Consider the following 21,620-nt stretch of genomic DNA (forward strand, 5'->3'; position numbering starts at 1 on the left):
TTAAGTCAAGTCAAGATTTAGAATGAAGCTCATAATAATTAATATAAATGTATATGTGTTGTCAAAAAACGTGTATACTAGGAAATGTACATTCCAAGCATATGTAATCCTGTGAGAACGATCGTAGATTGCATCTCTATCACGTTAAACATAAATTATCGAGCAACGTGAACATATCTGGTCCCTGTAGACTAGTATTTACTTTTATTATGAAATAACATACTTTTAGTTTTCATAACATCATTTTTATATTGAATATTAAGTTCACGATATCATCAATTTAATAAAGCAATAACACAGGTACTGTTATGAACTTTTTGGATCACTTTGCCCTATAACCTCGATGATCATAGATAAGAATCTTACCATCATTAAAAGCTCACAAAGACGTCAAAATATGTATATGTTTTAATCAATAAAACTATAATGAAAATGTCTGCTAAACATGCGTAGTTATATCAAATAATATGGTTCGCATCGAATTAATATTTAGCCATTAAGTACCGTCAGTTCCCATCAAACGATGGCTATATTTATATAAACATAGCTATATAAACACTGTTCACACCATAAACCTGTAGTACCACAGTGAGATAAAAATACAGCATTAGGCTTGCCTCACACGCAAGATTTTGTTACGACTAATTACGAACTTCAAGTCGCTTGTATTGCGAAACTCGGATACACTTAAGTCTTGTATTCAATAATTGTTACGATCTTTATCATTGTGACATTGTTAGTAGATGTTGCATATTTTATGTCCTTTTTATTATTGGAACAATCATTGTTTACGTCATTGACGATTGTAATAAAAATAATAATTACATTATAAAACACAATCGACCTGAGTCGGTATATAATAAGACTCAAATTTAAAGAAATAACGATTCTGTGTACAATTTTATGCAAAGCACATAATCATCTGTATTAGTATTTTTAATGCTTTAACAAGTAATAAGAACATTCAATTGCGTAAAGAAACCTGCGATTAGCTGCACGTATGCACCGAGCCTAACAAGAAACATTCCTTAGTGCACTGCAAGTAGACGAGTATCTGCTATCATTAATTTTCTACCGCAAGAGCGAGGCAATTTCTTATTAAAAACTGGTTCGAAACCTATCTCCAGAGATACATTAATATTATAACGTGTTGATGTATTTCTCTGTCTTCCCTTTGGATTTCTTTTTCTGTGGTGTACATTAAAGTAAGCAATAAAATGAAGAGAGGAGCAGGGTTAAAATCTTATCGAATAGAGTATTAAATATCTTCATCCAAACTTTCACTAATAAAATCTCTAGATAACTTAATTACATATAATTTATTTCGGTCCTAAATTAACTGAACTTCAAACGTACACGAACTTTACAACCAACTAAATGATATCAGACTTTGATCATCATTTAATGAAGATACCATATGCATTAAATATTTGCCAAAGTCGCCGTATGAATTATTTTTGCATTGAACATTATTTTATCTCGAGGCTCATATGCAATTATGATTGAACCAAGACCACATATAATGGGGACCGCGTAAAGCTCTCGCTCGCTCAGATCGCTCAAGGGGCTACAACAAAAAGGGATATCAAATTAATACTGAATCCATAATAAATCACAGAGGGGCAGGTGGACTCGATCGCAAGAACGCGAGATTTGCCTACAGGTCTTTAGAAATTATCATCTTGGCTGTAGCCAAACGCTCAAACGCTTAGGTATACCTAAGCGTTTGAACGCTGGAATTGGAATCTTTGTTATTCTGAACCCAGAATTTTCCTTGCTCCAGGCGATTCCGCATAATTGTGAGATTGTCACGCGATGTCCGAATTTTCGGTCTCCCTAATCTCGGCTGTGACACAATAAACGCATTTCGTTTTCGTTTCATCGGAAACAGATGGTTGGTTATGTAAATGTCCGGTAATTTTAAGCGTTTTAAAGCGTTGAATGCTGTTTTTTGTTGAAACTAAAAAAAAAAATTTGATGAGCTATTAAATTAAAATTACTAAAGGTGCATAGTGGGCGAACACTTTTTTTATGATAAAGCACAATTTAGTATTGTTTTAATAAAGCGCAGCATTTTTGAAATTGCATCAGAACACTCGAAATAAACTTAATTGTAATGTTGAAAAAGCTAATCTTTGTACCGTATTCGTCTTTACAAGTATGCGTTTGAAAGAATCGTGACCAAAGCTGTAGAATAATTAGCGTGGCGCGCGATACGCGGCAAACCTCTTGTTGATTTCACAGTACCTATCTCATTGGCTTTTGAAAGTTTCTTAAGATTGTTGCACAACTTTTTTTCTTGCACTCTTGATTCGTTTTGACGTTAAGGACGCATTTTATTCGTATCCTGTGCTCCTGCGGCGCTGAAAATAAACTCGGTTGTTTATTTATAAAGAAATAAGTCAAAACGCTGCCGTTGGGCGCGTGGTATCTCCGTAAAGATCGCTTGCAAAATCTTCGCCAAGTATTTGCGAAAAGATTGTCCGATAAGAAATTTCGGAAAACGGTCTCATTTGAAATGTCGATGCAAAAACTGTTTATGGATACTCTTTTATGCGTTATTTTATTCATAAATTTACTTGATTGGATCGGAGATAAGTCGCGCAAAAAATCGCCGACCATTTCGATCATGGCAAGTTACTTAGCTACTTTCGAATTTTCGGCTCTAGATAAATGCTCATCTGGATCTCACCTCGGACGTATATTAACGGATTCCATTTTAATCCGTCTAAGATTATTCAGATGCCATTATTGTCGAATCGATTCGGACAGGTAAACGTATTATTTAAATTATTCTTTGGACGCTTGCGTGTTAGGTTGCAAAACGCTTTTTGTCGCTATATCCAACCAATTAAGTTTAGTATTCGCGTGATTCGGATTCTCAGATAAAATAAAAGCCAAAACGTAGTCGGAATCTTGTTTCTGTGTTCATAATTGACTATTTTATAATATGAATGGTTCTGAACTAACAATTATTGCTTAGTATTTTTATTTTTGGGTTTCGGTGTAATAACAAATGAATTGTTGTCTTGATGCAATAAACTAAATGTTATTCGGAATGATATTTAAACATTTGATTAACAGGATACAAACCTAATAATATTCATCAATGTGTGATTCATCAATTTGTCCATTATTTTGACTATTCCAATATAAAATTAAACTAAAACTGCATTTTATATAATCTCCACAAAACGTCAGTTTTCAATTAACATTCTTGCGATACAATCAGTACGATTAATCATACTTTAGCTATCGCAAAAACGGAAAGTAACCCATTCGTAATCCGAAAACCTGTCTCTTGATGTCGAAACGTCAGTCTTCAGGGTTCCTTAGGCTTATGATAAGTAAAACTTATCTATACTGTCAATCCGATGCAGTAATCGAACAAAATTAAAATATACATTTAAAACGAACTGATTTTATCGCACAAATGCATTTGCAACCTGATTTGCATGCTAAATATTTTTAGATGGCGACAACATATTTTCTGCTAACCCCCATGGCGAATTACGCATATAAATTTCTCGGACACGAAATTTTACTAAATTGAAGTTCATTGTGTTAATCCTACACGGAATTTTATAATCCGCTATAAGAGATACTTGACACACCTTTTATCTTATTTTATATGTGTATATTTCCTATTTATGACATTTGTGGGCTGGAATGCGACTAAAGATGGTCGAGTAAAAATAATATTGGCCTATAAATTGTACATCCTTGGTAGCGTCACCTGTCGGCGTATGAAATACTGGCTTCAGGTGGATCGAGTGCCAACCATTTACTATAATGACTGACATTTAATTAAGGTTCGCCATTTACTGTTTAAGTGGCCCTATATCCTATTCTTAGTACATGTCCACACACTGAGCTCTCGCAATGTTTAAGCTACTCCGCTAACTGCACACAAAAATTTACCGAACAAAACTGCCTCAAGAAATATTGAAAGAATGGGCTATTCATAGCCATATATTTTATTTGTTCATTTAATGTCAACCGTCGCTGCTCACCACATAAAACAAAAGAATTTTATGAATATTTCTCTTACAACAATAGAGGATTTATCTCAATGGCTACAGAAGTGAAGTTTAAAACGTTTCGAACTGAACAGACCTTTAACGCTAACAAAATAAAGTTTATTACGTGTTGTCAAGTAAACTTATGCGTGTCGAAGCGTGGGATGACAAGACTTATGCTTATCGTCGATTTAGCATTTCTTTGCTACTTAATCCAGTTTTTAAAAGCCATTAAGCTTGTAGTAGCAATCTGTATTGCTTGTTTTGTGTCTACCATCTGTAATGATGTCTGTAATGATTCACTACCAAACTTTATACTACTTTTTTCACCTACACCAAATCTTTAATCTTTGAGAGATTTTTCTTCTTTACCTTTTTTTCTACTTCGTTTATATTCGATGGTGTGTGTGGCTTTTTTCTACTTGACTGTAAATTGCCTTGACTTGGTTTTAAAAAGTCGGTTCCATAACTTCACTTAGCTTGCTCAAGAGTTCGCTTGAAATATTTCTGAGTGTTGTCGAGGAGGCTCGTGCAAACAGTGACCGGTCGGTTGTCCAAACAAAGTGGGTACCGGTGCCATCCACTATGTGGCCTCTAAACTCGAGCCCACGTTCTTCAAGAATATTTGTATTTACATTAACATCCTCCGCTATTTGTATACGAATAATGTAATTACCTTTATGTACGAGGGAAACCAATTTCTTTGAAATGCCTGTTTGTATAATCAGACTTACTAATTCATTTTAAGCTTGAAGGTCTTTTGCTATCATTTTAACTTCATTTACCTCTACAACGATTTCAATATTTTAGACCACTTTACTCCTTTTTATCAATTTTGATATCTTATCATCACTCATTATTAACAGTCATTTATCCTCTAAATCATTTTATAAAATCTGTCCCACCTTCTAAACATTCAGATAGAAGTTAAAAAATATTTTAAACTAAAAGATTCCATTGTTGTTGGGGAAAGGTATTCCTTTCTACATTATCCATTAATCATATGACGAAGTCAACGTTAGATAAAATCCGTGGACACTCACACAGACACAGGGAATCTGTTGAACGTCCTGACATACACACACACACAGAAACCAATTTAAAAACAGGTAGAGATTAAGGATCGCCTTCTTATTTTGAGAATTTCTTAGTAAGTAACTGTTGTGAGGTTTACGTTCAGAGATTACGTGGATTTGTCTTGATTTCGTATTGTTTGTACATGACAAAATAATTGGTATTTCTATATTGTAAAATTTTACTTCGCTCAACTAAATTAGTCGTTTACATTTGGGCCTGTCTTCATGCAGAGAAATGAATTTAGCTCAATAAGTGCAAAAAACATCCAAGTGTTAATTATTAAAATCAAAGTTTGGTCTCCATTAAACAAACAATTCCAAAGCACTTCAAAACAAAATGATACTGACGATATTTAGTTTCAGTACTCAGTTAAAACAACTCTTGTAAGATAAAACCTTATGTTTTATTTAATTTTTTCTGACCAGATCATAAACGATCGAAGATAATCACAGAAATGCTTCGGAGTCCTACGTGACGGCTCTCGGAGACATTAAAAATGGTGGAAATGAGTTTTGATTTTTATCTGTCATGGCTACCCATGGGTTTACACATACATACAAAAATTTTAAAGAGATTTTTAGAAAACTACATCTCATGAGAAAAATATTAATAAATGGAAGTATATAAGACACTGATGGTACAGAAGTAGCAAATATTGAAACATCATAGAAAAGAATAGCTATTGTAAGACCCACTTCACACTCCACTGCAGACGAAGTTGCAATAGTCGAATAGAATTGACACTAACGTGTGAATCGTGCACTAAAAGACTTTCAAGAGAATTATATTGTTGGACTCATTGTCTACTGCAGGATGAAATCTATTAACAGCCCTTTATTCATTCAAGGTTTTATTGATCTGTGTTGTAATGCGTTATCTTAGAAATGAAATAAAAAGGTTCGAAGATGCTCCCTTGAGATTGTCGGGATAAAGTAGGCGCGCTTGCGACCAGACTTAAAGTTGCAGTACAACCGGGCGTCCTTGGCGGTTGAACCCTCTTGCATACCCATGGCTTTCCATACGAAGTTTATGGTGCATCCTGAAATGAATCGTGATGGGAAACTGGTATAGCTCTTGATATAAACTCTGAATCTTGCCGTTTCTAGGGAGTCTATTCGATGATTTATTCATAGAGGTATTTAGATTTTAATATCAAATAAAAAATTGGGATAAGGGCAGGAGGATGATGATGATGATGATGTATTTAGATTTTTAAATAACCTGGCTGTTTTCTTAATATATTCAAAGTATTTGGTTTCTGAAGGCTGGCCAAATAAAGCCTCTAATAAACGACCTCAAAAACAAAATAATTCAAGACTTAGTGACATTAATATAAAGGAAGACTTAACTTCTAGTAATACGTATTATAATGAGGGGATTTAAAAAAATCCGATTAAAAATAAACCGAATTACTAGACACCATTTGAATCTTTAGAAACGGCAGCACACAGATTAAAAAGAGCCTCAGAATAAAACCTTAATCCCGTTAACGAATTCTTTTTCGGTCGAATTCACTCAAAAAAAGAACGGCTTAGATGTTGTGGCCAGTTTGAAAGACGAAATAATCACGTTATTTATTACCTGTGGCTGGGAGCAAGCAACTTTAATCTGTTCTCGACACGTACGGAACGATTTTATGGGAGATTAAAAGCAGTGATCGAAATTTGAAAAGTTTCGAATAGTAATAATCGTTATTCGATTGTTTCCATTAGGGTTGTGCCACCATTCCTGAAAATTAAATAATTGCAATAAAATATATTTACATTATTAATTTATTCATTCGAAGTAGGTAATATATAAGTCGTCCCCCACACCGTTAGTTAAAAAAGGAATCTGAATAATTTCAAAGGTTCAAGTAAATTATGATCTATTTTTAATTCAAAAGTATTGAATTTCCAAATACACACATCCTTGAAGAACTTAGAAACAAGAAACTCAAATTAATTAATACCATTCCTATTCTAGTGTAAATTATGATGTTCTTAAGTTCGCTTGATTAGTATTATGCATATCGATATCGAATCTTAAATAGCACTTAAGTATTTAGTCCAATATTATTTTTTGTTATTTTATTTTTATTTGAATTTGCACTATCGAGCGCTTTAATGACTTTAGTTTTTTTTTATTATTATATGTTACAACTCTATTAACTGTGAGTAAAAGGTTATTTTGTGTTGTCATTTAAATTTTTATACCTCAAACAGAAATACAGAAATCAACTTGTAACTTTAAAAGGCCCTCAATATTTCGATCGGCCGCAATTATAATTATCTTTAAATCCAATAATCGGTTCTGAGTAATTTATACAAGCAATAAATCGTAACTCAGTTTCTCAGAATATTACATTATCTAATTGCCTTGAATATCGTCTAATTTTAGCCGGATACATAGCTTTAGATATTGGATCAATCCAGTTTTGAATAAAAGTACCTATAGGAAAAACAACGAGTCTTAAAGAAAAATATAAAAAATGTGAATAACCTTTTGAAGTAAATCTTGATAGACCGTCAACTGTTTAAAGAAAACCAGCATTTCATCACATATGTATAATTTTTAGATCCCAAAAAAATAATAAACAGTTTCAGTAATCGTTAAATCAACCAATCCCTTTACATGGTTCCCACATGTAAAGCAGCCAATAAACGCATCTACAATACGAAACGATTACAGACGATTACGGTCAATTACACACAGCACTAAAACAGGATTTACGATGAAACCAAAATTAACACTCCTGCATCCCGATAGCCTAATTGCATCTCGACGTGTAATAAATCATGTAGGATCAAACAAAATTGAAGGATTCAATCTAATTGGATTTGTACATAGAGTGGACCAATCAATATAGTTTGATTAATGATATCTCCTCTGCCGGTATAATTGCCAGACGAGACGATCATGAATCAACTGCCAGTGTTATAAATCTGATAACTGAAACTCGTTTCGAACAAGAATATTCACTTCCTAAGCTACTTCGGAGCGATCCAGTTCAAGTTCTTTTTAAGCGTAATGAATTCGAGAAACATATAGCTATGTGTTATCTGTTTGATATTTTAATCTTATCAGTTATTTAATGAGTAAACAGAACGGGGCTGGAAACAATAAAAATATATTACCTACCTGTGTTCAAGAGCTGTAGGTATAAATATCGAGTTTTAGAATTTACAGTTTGATTTAATAGTAGAGAAGCGTCATTTGATTATCGACTAAATCATAAGAATTCGGCAAATTACAAGTTATGGCTACCAGACATAATTTCGGAAACATTTTAATTTGACGTCGTAAAATGAGAATCTGGTTCTAAAGATATATGAACCATGAAAAATTATGTTTTGGAACTATTGAAGCGCGACTTTAATGGAGGTATTTTGATACTTGGACGTATCAAATATCAAACTTTTTTCTTATGAGGCGCCAATTTTTTGTCGAAGACAGAAGACGTCTCGTCTATTAACCCAATCTCATGATCGACATAAAAACAATGCGGTAGGATCATGGAAATAATTCATAAAAAGTTGCGCAAGATTTTCCAATAAGTAGGTATATAAATAAATTAGCTTTGACAAAAAAGATAGGTACTCGTCACAGCTTTTTTGCTTTTAATAAAATTATAAAGTAGTTAATTAATGCGTAAGTTTTAGTGTTTGACTTTCCAATCTTTGTTAATGTTGAATGAATGTAATTTCCTGCGTAAATATTTATTTTTCTGTTAAGTTTTTTGTTCCAATAAAAAAAACTAAATGATAAAAATACTAGATTTTCTGTCACATCCATTGCAATAACTGTATAGTTAGAAAGATGTTGACTTCAGCTTAAGCCGTTGAACTCTACTACACTGGATAATTTGAAAAAATCCTCATATTTTTTTGATTTCCCAACTAAAATAATATTTCAAAGCTTTAGCAGATTTAGGTAAAAAGCACCTGATACTAAGCAAGTGAAGTACGCATTTACAATGAATGTTTGCGTCACTCAGAGGTGAAATTGTGTGTGAAGCGGCAGCGGCAAGCCGTCGCTCCCATTACGTCGCATGGCCGGCGTACGCGCAGCCAAACCGGCTGTGGAGGCCGTATTGTATATAGCTGGCACCGGAGATAAAACTATTGATGTTGCTGGATGGAGTTTAGAGTTGGCTTGTTTTTGGAAGTGTAGTTTACTTGATCAGTGTAAAATATCGTGTATAAAAGAGGGCATTTTTTTATTAAAGTTTTGTCACAACTTAGTTTTAAGACACTGTGAACTCAGTCATTGCATTTTCGTCGGTTTTGTTACTGTATGTCGGTGTCATTGTGCCTTCTTCTACTTCAGTACATATCTATCGAAATAATTATTAAATGTGATGTGATAAATTGTTATTTTATCAAACGGATCAATTTAATCAAATTGCAATTTGATGTGATTTACCTCGCACATAATATATGTACATATAAACACTCGTTCTGAACAAGTACTACTAATATACAACGCTAAAGTAGCAAAGTAGTAACCAAAAGATCATATTACTTAGAGTCTGTAGCTCTACAAGTACATTCGAACTTAGTAAATAAGTACTTCGGTCTACCAGTTACTTACCTCACGGCGACTCGGTCCAACCTCACCGCGCCGCTCCATTAGTATTTTCCATTTATTTTTTGTCCACGTACCTGTCCGACTTTTGGGGTTTTGACTTTTTATAACGTCGACCGCGCGACGAATACTAAATTTCTTTGGTATACAAACGAAAAATAAATGATGCACTGCCACGGATTGCGGAACGCTCTGTATTATTTTTCGATTAACTTTTTTGTGACACAATTCCGTTGATTTGGGCGTGGACTTCACTCAAAATTCCAAAGTCACATCAATATTGTTTCCTGACCTCCTTGCATTGTACGTGTAAGTTCAATAACTCAGAAAAAGTAGCTAAGCCTGTGTATGTTCACATAAATAACAGCCTTTCTACATTGCCTGCATTGTGACAAAGAAACGAAAGACTTTCTTGTGTAGGTAGCGTCTAGGCCATTACGGGGACCAGAGTCTACATTAACGACTCATTGTACCGGCGTGATTGAAAGCAACTCGCCTACACAAACCTATTAAGCATTAACGTAACTACTCTGGTAATGATGTATTATTTTTGAAAATCATTCTCAATTTGATTAGGGGTTTTTAGATATAGGTAACTTCTGTGGTGAAAGGTGATAAGCTTCCATTTAAAGCTTACGTAGAAAAGTATCAAACACCAGATTCATCTGACATTAAAATACATTGAGAAAAGGATACTGGTGAAACAAAAAAACGATTGTAAGAGGACCTTTAATGAAATAAAATAAAGAAGCAAAGAAAAAAACGATTGACCAAACATTTCACACAGTAACATCTCAGGAAACGATAACAAACCAGATGGTAAACGTTTAAAGCTTTTTGGTTTTAAACGTTAAGGTTACGGAAGCCAATATTTTTTGTTGCAAATTCATATTTGCTGCACAATAATATTTTTGTTTTGTAAAAAGTCATGGACCTGAATCACAAGTTTTGTTTTCACGAGTCAGCTTTTTCATCATTTTGAAAAATAGCTTTGAAAGCAGCATTGTTTGTGAAACCAAAGTCTTTCCACTGGAGACTGTCTTCAGTTTTGTCATTCAAAAGAAGCTTATTACCATAACAGCATTGCGGTTAAAAACAAAACGATATCTCGAATGTATTGACGTCTCATTTTGTTACAGGCGATGCAAAAAACATTCTAATGGTAATGCTAATTTTGCTCGAGCAGTTGCGAAACGCTTGCCTCATTAACATTATGTACTTCTTGTAAATATTTTGCTACCTATACGAGCTTGTCAGCTTCGTTTTTAAGAATATTAGCTTCTCAGCGTCTATGCTAATTGGTGTTCTAAGTTCTAGGAGTCAGAAACGAACGTTTTGCTAATTAGTCAAATGGTTCTTTGAAACTTTCGTTTAACTTCCTGGTTCAGATGCGTTATACTAACGTCTGCTGAATGCCCCACGTCTTCATTTATTTCTTCAATTCCAATAACTTCTTGCTCTTCATTAAAAACCAATAGGTAAAAATCATTTTAACAGTTATACCCAACATGAAATATAAGCGTACTAAACAGAATAAGTTCACACAGACTCACTAAACAATTTCTGTCATTCAAATGTTAATTATTGGAAAGTAAAGCGTTGGCGTCATTTACTACTGATGCTGAGATATTAGTAGCATAACAATAAATCGTGTTAAAGGAAACCAGCTTAGCTGTAAAGAGATAAAAGTGCGTGGGATCGGTCTCGAGTCAACCACAGTTGCTTAAGTACGCCTTTTATGCTGCTTAATACAGCAAAAACGCCTCCTGAGAAACATGCCTAAAGAATTATTTTACGTTTTCTTCAAGAAACTGATACTTACATTTTAAATCGTACATAACATGATTTTTTTCTTATAGGTAAAAAACAAGTATGTAACCTTTTAAGCATGACAAATTGTAATATTTATTATGATTCCGCCGATGATGAATGATATTTCTAATGCATGATATATTGTAATCATATTCACATTTTATACTCAATTCCACCAAAAATTCAAATATACCTATCGATGTAACTAAATACCCAGGACTTATTTATATTGTTGAACCTGAAATTTATCATAAAAATCACCTTAAGGTTTGTTCTTAAATATATTTCCATAAAACTGTAAGCTTTTAGTTTCTATTCGTCTGTGTGTATGTAAAAACCAATAGAAAAGTCACGTTGGTCAATAAAATTATGTCCGATGCATCTGCCTGAAAGGAACGCGATTTTGAATAACAAAATCTGCTACTTCATTATTCAAATCGCAAGATTATGTTAATATAAGCTATTTGTAAGCGGGTTTGATTTACTTATGATGTGCCAGTGTGCGGCATGTAACAGTTTATTTGAATAAATTTATGTATTATCAACCGCTACCGTTGTGCATTTGTGTGGGTTCCGCAAATACACCTACGTACATAATTAAGTTCTCCACTCATTATCATAAATACGGTGGCATTGTCTTCTTTGCTATATTTATGTTTTATATGACTTAATTTAATAACGTGTGAAGTCTCATTTTGTATTCTTGTTACTGGTGTTTTCATTTTTTGGTCATTATTTTTGATATTTATTGCTGGATTATGAATACTATTTTGCGAAAAATAGTTTAGTCATTTCGTCTCGGCAGCAACTTTGTTGGCATTTCCATAGCTATCTATCAAATATTCTTCTTCAAGCTTACCAGTTATATTATTAACTTCTACATACACTGCTCCTTCTATCATATTTTCAACAACAAACTTAAAAACGAATACAAATAATTAGAAAAGTTAATGAGCAAAGCGTTTTACGATCAATCTATGCGATAGGTTTAGATAGCGTAGATGAACGGGAGGTACGTAAGGAGGGATCGGACACTGACCCCGGCGGCATTCCAACGCGCGTCCGCTGTACCTGCTCTCTTTACTTTTAACTGGATTTTTTTATGAAAATCTACACTTGAAGAATAGAATTTCAAACAAACTTACACAAGAACCTATAACAGAATTTTCACAATGGTGAATTTACAGAAAAGGTAGTTAGTAATGTTTTGGCTAGCGAATATTCAATTGTTTGACGGTGTTTTCTTTCTGCATTTCGTTTCTAACGTTTAAAAACCTGTGTAGTTAGTTATAGCCCTGCCTCGGCATTCAAGTGTCAAGTTCTCAAGCAATAAAGCACGAGTATAAGGTTGCAGACTCACTGTCCATAAACATGCGACGACACTCGCTCCTCGCCTTATTTTAAATTTAAAACCTGCGAGTAATAAAAACAGGACTCTCAACAAGTCTGAATTAAACGGATTCGGACAAACATGAATATTTATCGAAGAGAATGACAATTTCTGTGGACACGATGAATGAAAACAAAATCATTATTAAATCATTAGATAGACTTTTCCAAAAAATAGACCTTGAGGAACTAGAAATCCAAAACGAAAACTATAAAAATGTATATATACAATCTGGAGCCCAGTTGGCTCATTCTATCTACCATTCAAACGCAATAAGAAGAAAAAAGTATGAAGAGAAATTGATTCGATCTCCAGTGTTGGTCATTGTAAAGAACTAATACAATTTTAGACAAGGATACTTAGAAATCAATATATATCTATTTTAAAACAACATTTTATAGTTTAATTAATTGTTAACAGGTGTTTGCCAAAACTATTCCTGTGCCTATTGCGTCAAAAGTCAAAATCAAAATTAATCTCAATATTAATTAAGCTCTTAATTGTTTTTATAATGTGGAATGGCTTGATAAATGAATGCACGAGTTTCAAATCTAAAGCCTAGAGTAAAATGGACAGGTCTATTACAGTGCGCACTCTACATCCGTTTCTAACTCTCCGAACGTTGGTCGATAGGCAATCTCGAACACGATTGAATTGGAAATAAAAAACGATTCTGACCCTGATCGGTAGACGAAATATTTCTTTTATATTCTCAGTTTAATGTTCTATTAAAGAAACTAGTTCTTACTTTACTTCAATTTAATTACGTTCGAGTTTTATTTCCAAAATGAGGTGACCCAAAATGTTTGACTTTAAATTCTGAGTTTTGTCACAACGTATGTTACTGTGCAGGTTATAAAACGAAACGAGAACATTTTAAGAACCAGTTTCCTTACTCGCAAAAGGTTTCTCGGCTTAACCAATTACATTTCCAGCAGAAAAAGCGTCAACATTTTTAGACATTTTAGTAAAGTGACCAACAGTTTATTTCAATTGCCACTCCTGTGAGTGTTATGTCGCTGTTATCAATTCAAGTTATTGCTGCTTTATTGTTTATTTCATGAGTCACTTGGTTGTTTTCTACACCGGCGCCATCTTTTGTAAATGTGTTCCAAAAGACATTATCCGCTCGGCAACCGTAATGGAAATATTTTTTAATGTAACCCATTAGCGCGGGATCTCCGTCCTCTCTGTTATTTGGAGTTTTTTAATCTTCGCTCCGTGTCTTGATGGGGTTCTGAGCGACTGTCCATCGTGATCCTTATCTCGGAGCATAATAAGAAGAGACAGACGTTACTTATATTTTATTTAACGTCAGAATTGATCGAACTGGTACGATAAGATGCTTGGGAGGGTAAGATTTGTTTATGTCATAAATTATGTGTATGCTTTACGGTTGTACTATTCATTTTATTTTTTGTCATTAAAAATTCTGAATTAGTATTTGTTATGACGTTTTGGTCGATATAATTTTTTCTTTGCACTTCACTTTTGGTTGGACCGCAATCATTGGGTTTTATAGCCTAAGCTGTTCCGCAACAAATGTTTTCATAGTAACCTGGTAATTGCCTTGTTAATTTGAATCTGGTGTCGGTATCTTTTATGTTAGTAAAGTTGCTTGACTGGTGTTTCTGAATCCGTCATCATACGTCGTAGATCGTGGCTCTCGATTCATTTTAAAATGAAGATATCGCGTTCATTAGATATTTGAAATTTATTGGAAGTAATTTGGGCTTCGATATTAAAATATCAGGTTTTTATTTAATTGGAACACTTTTTCTATGCGGCTATCGATGTTACGATATCTTGTGTTTTTATGAATTTAACTGTTCGTTCGTTTCTCATCATAAACACAACATCGACATCAAGAATTTTTTCATCAACTTCAGTATTACGATATTTCCGGATGTGCCTTTCGAGTGCATTATTAAAGTTTGAAAACTAATTACTATGTCCTCTAAACATGCAAAAGCTTTATTCTAATCTCCTGTATCAAGGTCGTGGTTCCTATTAGTTTTTGTCTTCCTCCCAACCCAATACATAAATCTCTTGAAAATATTAGAAGATCCATCCATTATTTAATAATACTTTAAAAATCTTATACTCAACGTGGGTGTTTGGACTAGCCCGTGTGTACATTAGAACCGGTCTCTTCGTCAGTCACTTCACAATATTTGCGTGACGTTAGCATGTTTGCGCCCTTCCTTTCTGCTTCATTCATAAAGTTTCTTACTTCTTTAAACTTTGCTTTCTCTTTAGTATTTGTAATTATATCAGATTTAGTATCTAATTCATTTGAATAATACTTAGTGAGATCAGCTTCAGGCAAATCAATATACTGTTACAGCCTTTTTATCGTCCCACTGCTGGGCACAAGCCTCCTCTCACATGGAGAAGGATTGAGCATTAATCACCACGCTTGCTCAATGCGGGTTGGTAATTACAGACTTTATAGTCCAGGTTTCCTCAAGATGTTTTCCTTCACCTTTATATCAGCCATTGGTGTCTAAGATATACTTAGAAAGTACATACAAACTTAGAAAAGTTGCATTGGTACTTGCCTGACCTGGAATCGAACCCACGCCTTCATACTCGAGAGGTTGGTTCTTTACCCACTAGGCCACCACGATCAATCAATATACTCTTCTTTAAACTTGTCGAAGTCAGCTAAGTACTTTCCATGTTACTCTTACTGGTCTTTATGGACCAAGTAACAGATTGCAAGTAAATTGTAACTATATGACTGTATTTATGCACAATTTGTGACAGGTTACACTTAACTCCTACGACTCTTTGAGTCGTGCCGACGCACGTAATGTGAACTTGACAACCTGCCATGGCTGTTAGAAAAAACCTGTCGTAACCCTATCGGCTTGCCATCTATGTAACGCTTACCGCTTACAGTCACAGAAGATGGCGTTTTATTGACATTTTATTGGCAAGCTTTACCGACTCTTTTTTTTACGGGCCATCTAAGGATCAGCTCAGATGGCTTGTCAAGTATAAAGCCTTACCTTAAAAAAGAATCACAATCACAAATGAACAAATTACGAGGAAGTTCCATTATAATTGCAACAGTCCTTGTGGTGAGCCCTTGAATGATTTTTAAGTTAAAACATCCGATTTGGGCAAACCATAATTGTTTGATAGCGAATAAATCATTAACAGAAAACTGTAAGGTCAACATTAATTATAGATACGGAAATCGATTCTCATAAATATTGGAATAAATAAAATAGCAAATGAGAATTTTGATTGATCAATTTTCTAAATCAATGTTTCATAACTGGAATTCGGGCTAAGTTTGCTTGAACAACTTTATGTAGATGTGCATTTTATTTAATACTGAAATACGGAATATGGACTGATTTCCTCTTATTATACCTACGAAGAATAAGTCATAGAAAAAATGTGGTAGCGGTTCCCATAGTTTTGCTTGACGGCTGTAAAATAGTCGTTCAGCGGATATTGAGAGGTAAAACTTAAAAATAAAATTCTACTATAACATGAGAATAAAAACTGAACATTTAAGTTTTCTAAGAATCGAATGTGCGAACATAACAGCGAAGTAAAATGCGTGCACAATCCGTGTAATTGGCAGTATGGGTCGTTACTCCTTTTAGAGTTCCGTATGTGTAAATTGAAGGAACTTTTTTATAGTCGAAGGGAAAAAACTGTATCGAATTGATCGATTAAAGCTGTAATGGGATAGAAACAGGTACCAAATCGTTTTTATTTAGTAGGGTCGAAAAGTTTTCTTGAGCTGGCATCTACACTTGATTTTCACCTAATTTCTTAGCAAATTGTAAATTTTTGAAAAAAAATCAAGACCTAATTCTTGAACTTTTCAGATTTTTGTGTAGGTATCATGTGTTATGTAGCTTAACCATCAATGAGGAAGCAGTTTATTTTTAGAATAATTAATTTTACAAACACTGTATAGATTTCACAAAATCAATTCTATTAAAAAGTCGGTCTCGAAAATTAAGCATTAGAATATTTCATTGTCGCAGATACTCATTTATACCAACGATATCATTGAATACAAAAGATGAAAGATAAAATAAAAGATTTTGATTGCGATATCGGAGCCAAGTTGATTTATTTATTTGATTTTATCGATATATTGTATTACATACGACATTTTACATTATTGTCTCTATTAAGAATTCCACAAAATTCACAAGGTCATAAGGCAGCAAATACAGTTTCCAATCTATTTTTAATACAAATTAATCACTACAAAAAATCAAACCAAAATAATTTAAGCACATTTTCAACCAAACATTTCGTTACCATCTGAGCTTTGGTAATTACAAATTCATCATACTGACCTTCTTTCACACAAGACTTTCTGTCATCTGCGTCTATGTTTAACCGGTTTTTACCTTATGTAACTGCTCATCTTCACGACGCATTCTTTGCATGACAAGTCAAAGAATTTTCGAAGTCATCATCATTAAATGGACTGGCTTCGGCCCATTCTTCATTACTTTTTTGTTCATCTTCATGATTAACTAGGTGTGTAGTGTTTGTGTTGCTATCATTAGCTGGATTGTTTTTTGTGCCTGAGGCTTAGTCTTCTTTAATATTTGGTTGATTAGGTATTTTAGTATTGGGCTTAGTATTCAATGTGACTTTTTGTTTGGTTCAAAGAAAGATTGCTCTTCAGACTCAGCATCTTTAGTTTCTTATTTAAAAATAATTCCCATATTTGTTTAAAATGGAACACGATTTTAAACAAATATATTTTAAGTTTTAATCAAAATGCGATACTTATAAAATCCAAGTTTAAAATGCACCTTAAAGAGTCGAGTTTTTGCAATCTTTCCGTTTTAAGCCTCATGGACTGAACGTAGTGTGTTATTAACGTGATTACACGAATCTCAATACTACCTTTATTAACTCTCAAACCAACCTTGCCTGGATGTTTCCTTAAAAACAACATCAACATTCAATTATTAAAAGCGAAGTGAAGAAAATCGTTCTTAAAAAGGGATTTGCTTGACTGTGTTATCATGTCAATGGTCGAGAATTTTGGAACTTTTGATGAATAAAACCCTTAATAAAAATGTGCTTTAAAAAATTCTTTGATTTGCAAAATTATACGCAGTACCTGCAACCTCAAAGGGCCAATAAACTAGTCATTCTTTTTACGACACTTGCCGCCATCTTTCATTAAACGATAATATTATAGCTACTCAACAACATGTAATTGAGCTTCGCACATATCGCAGAGATAAATAAAACACTGTTTTCACGTCGCTCGCCTACCTACAAGCCATAAAGCAGATGGTCACTAGTAATCCAATATAGCCGCTGTTAATAATATTAATCGCAGCGATTGGCCACAAAATGCTTTTAACGTAATTCGATTCGGTTGGACTGGAACTCTTGTGGAACGGAACCATTACAAGTTGACCTTCCCATCCCCTCCATATATTCGCCATCATTAACGACACAGGGAAGTGAAAAGAATTAGCGGAGGTCTTCAAAAAATGGTGAGGTTGTACGTACTGAGCGCATGCGACGTCGACGAGCTCGCCTTGAGACTAAAGGCTCATGTTACTCGGATCACGTTCAAGGCGCGTCTGAACAGTATAGTGGTCGCCGCCATTAAAATTTTACTATTACATTGTATAGAACACCCGTACAAGTATTGTATTATCGCTAGTGACATCTACTCACTTTAGTAGCGGATAATAAAATAAGCGTTGTAAAACGACAAAAGGTCGTTCCTCTCTTAATGAATGAACGCCTCAAAATCCAATCAAAACCCGTTTTCGATACGTATTGTTACGTGTGTATCATAAATAAACCACGTTTCGTATTATTAGCGAAACTTGTGTTCGAATTCACTCCGCCTCTACTCCGACATTTAATTAAACCACGATATTTTATGGTACGAATCATTAAAACGTTCTCAAGGAACATGCTTATCCTGATACGATGCTAAATATAGTGCAGGAATTTAATTTTACTTTCTTTGTTTCAGGTACATTCATTCGAAGGAGAAGCCATTCAAGTGTACAGAATGCGGGAAAGGATTCTGCCAGTCGAGGACCCTGGCGGTACACAAAATCCTCCACATGGAGGAATCGCCACACAAATGTCCTGTCTGCAGCCGAAGCTTCAATCAACGGTCAAACCTCAAAACTCATTTACTCACTCATACGGACCATAAGCCTTACGAATGCAATTCTTGTGGAAAGGTATTCAGAAGAAATTGTGACTTGAGACGACATGCTTTGACGCACGCAGTTGGAGACGTGCCACCGGGCGACGTTCTTGATGTAGGTGAAGAAGACATTGGTAGACCAGGTTCACCAATAGAACCAGGATTCGACGACGAAGATCCTGAACTATCATCACCCGAACATTCACCCGTTAGAAGAGCTCGATCTTCGTCTATTGAGAGCATTGGCAGAGAGCAAAGTGAAGAGAGACCGCAACGACGGACATCTCCTTCTCCGGTAGAACGTACTCACTGCCACCATAACGAGCAAAGAGACAGAGCGAGTCCCTACACTATGCGTCCCCAGCACCAGGAGAAACATATGCGTATGCCGTCAGATCTCTATGAAAAACGACGGTACACTTCAGAGGAGATTATTGAGAAAGAGATGCGTTATACAGAAGTTCCTGAACAACAAATAAGACATCCTCAGCTACAAATTCGGAGAGATCTTCACCAGGTTGCGCCACCAGATCCTTCGAAAATGAGCCAAATGGCTAGTCCACCTATAGATCCTGGGCCTTCTGGAATGTTCTTGAGTCCATTTAGAAAGAGGAGCCATCCGCCCGATATTGGAGAAAACGTGAGGACTTGTGCAGCAGTTTATCGAAGTCGGTCACCTGAGCCTACTAACTTGACGATGCCTCGGCCGCCGATAGGAAATGGGGAGGTTGTTGTTGGAATGCCACCCACAATATTGGGAATGACATCGTATCATAAGTTTGGCTTACCCATGCCTCCGCCTCATCCTCAAATGTACGCTGGTCCTGTTCCTCACCCAATATTGGGACCGCAACAAACTGTTGCTCAAGACTTGATAGTAAAGCATGCACCTCCGAAGGACACCGCTCCCTGTACTTCCACTCATATCACTAACAGTAAGGATGGTCAGAAGGAACCTGAAGAAGCCAGTTCGAGTTTCATAACGAGCGGAATTAAAAACATTGTTGGTATACAGCCGCCAGTTAATCCGAAGCCTGGAACGAGCACATCGACCGGACCGAAGAAAGGTTTTAGTATAGATGACATTATGAGACGCTGATGAAATATGAACAAGCGCCGCTGTCTGCGAAGACTTACTGTATGCAAATGTGATTGCGTACTAGATTACGTTAAAGTTTAGCCTTTAGACGTTTTGCTTTATTTTGTTAGCTACATAGTATGAAGAGTTTTTGTAATGCGATGGTTCTGTAGGCAGTGGTACTTAAGTATAGGTGCATTTCTAGAGAGACTTAAGATATGAAATTGTATTTGTACCTAATGTTAGATTAACTATAATTCAGAAGTATTATTAGTCCAAGTTTCGATTATACACATTGTAAAATTTCTAGAGGTATGTTTGTACGTATTTGCAACGTGGATTTGGTTTTCGTAAAGATCTCATAAGGTTTGTTTGTGCAGTGTTTTGTTTACCTCCAAATTTTAAAATTTAGTTTATCGAAGAAATATTTAGGCAATAATTTTTATTTTGTCGTGTTGTTGGATATCGACGAACAAAACAATTGTTGTTTGTGTGATTTTCTTTTGTTTGAATCCATCAGTGCTGATTTTTGTAATTATAATAATTTTATTTTATAGTTATATTAGCAAGTAGATTTAAAATATTAAGAATTGACTGGTTCTTATTACAGCTGTTATTTATTATTTAGTTATTGCATAATTTAATTATTGAGAATGTTAGTATTGTCGGGCAATAAGCAGTTTTATTAATAATCGTGATTTTTATTTAAGATTTAGTGTTTTAGAATGTAAATAAATTATTTTATAGTTAGAATTAAAATTATTTTAAAATAGAGAATTGATTGTTAATTCTAAATTGCACACAATTTTAATTTGTTGAAGAATTTGCATATTAAGTTAATAAAACTGAACTGTTATAGTAAAAAAAGCATTATTATAAAAAGTGTGTTTATAATAAAATCATTTAGTGAAAAAACGCAGACTCTACTTAATATTAAATAGTTGTTGCTCAGATGTAATTAAGTGAAGTACTTTATGTATGTACATTCGTATTTTTATGATAATAATACTTAATTAATTAATAAATTATGATGACAAATAAGACCTCTTTTTATCATTTTCCCAAAAAATCCTTAACAAAGATTTACTTATGTTTTAATGAAGAAAGAATAATGTCATATAAATAATACCAAAGCAGCCAACCAACCAAGCAACAGACCATATTTGTACGTCTCACCATAGACAGAACATAGCGCACTATTTAAATTTTAAGATCTATATTTAATTTTTTACCTATGTTTTACAAATAATAAATACTTTGACTTTGACCAAATACAAACAGAATAAGCATCCAATAAAGGTTATTTACTCTTGCCATTTTCGTTTTCTCTTTCTTTCCTTAACGTTTTCTTTCTTCTAAGCCACAGCAGGAGGGGTCATTTGACGATATTGCTAACAAAATTGTCACCATCTTTTCCTAACAATGAGCAACGGACTTTTCGCTATTAATGAAACTTGGCCATAGTAGATAATTTAAACTTTGATTACCAACTCTTGTTAT

The 21,620-nt window shown here is 34.3% G+C and overlaps 1 protein-coding gene across 1 annotated transcript in view; it reads left to right on the forward strand.

Annotated features, from left to right (window-relative positions):
• The window catches only part of LOC124638977 (protein bowel), a 35,122-nt gene extending 13,961 nt beyond the window's left edge, over positions 1–21,161 (forward strand). The window contains exon 3 of the mRNA XM_047176160.1: positions 18,860–21,161. Within this exon, the coding sequence (XP_047032116.1) occupies positions 18,860–20,141 (1,282 nt within the window). The 3' untranslated portion in view covers positions 20,142–21,161. The remainder of the gene's footprint in view (positions 1–18,859) is intronic.
• Positions 21,162–21,620: the final 459 nt, after the last annotated feature.

The sequence above is a fragment of the Helicoverpa zea genome, chromosome 18 (assembly GCF_022581195.2).
Source record: "Helicoverpa zea isolate HzStark_Cry1AcR chromosome 18, ilHelZeax1.1, whole genome shotgun sequence".
NCBI classification, from domain to species: Eukaryota; Metazoa; Arthropoda; class Insecta; order Lepidoptera; family Noctuidae; genus Helicoverpa; species Helicoverpa zea.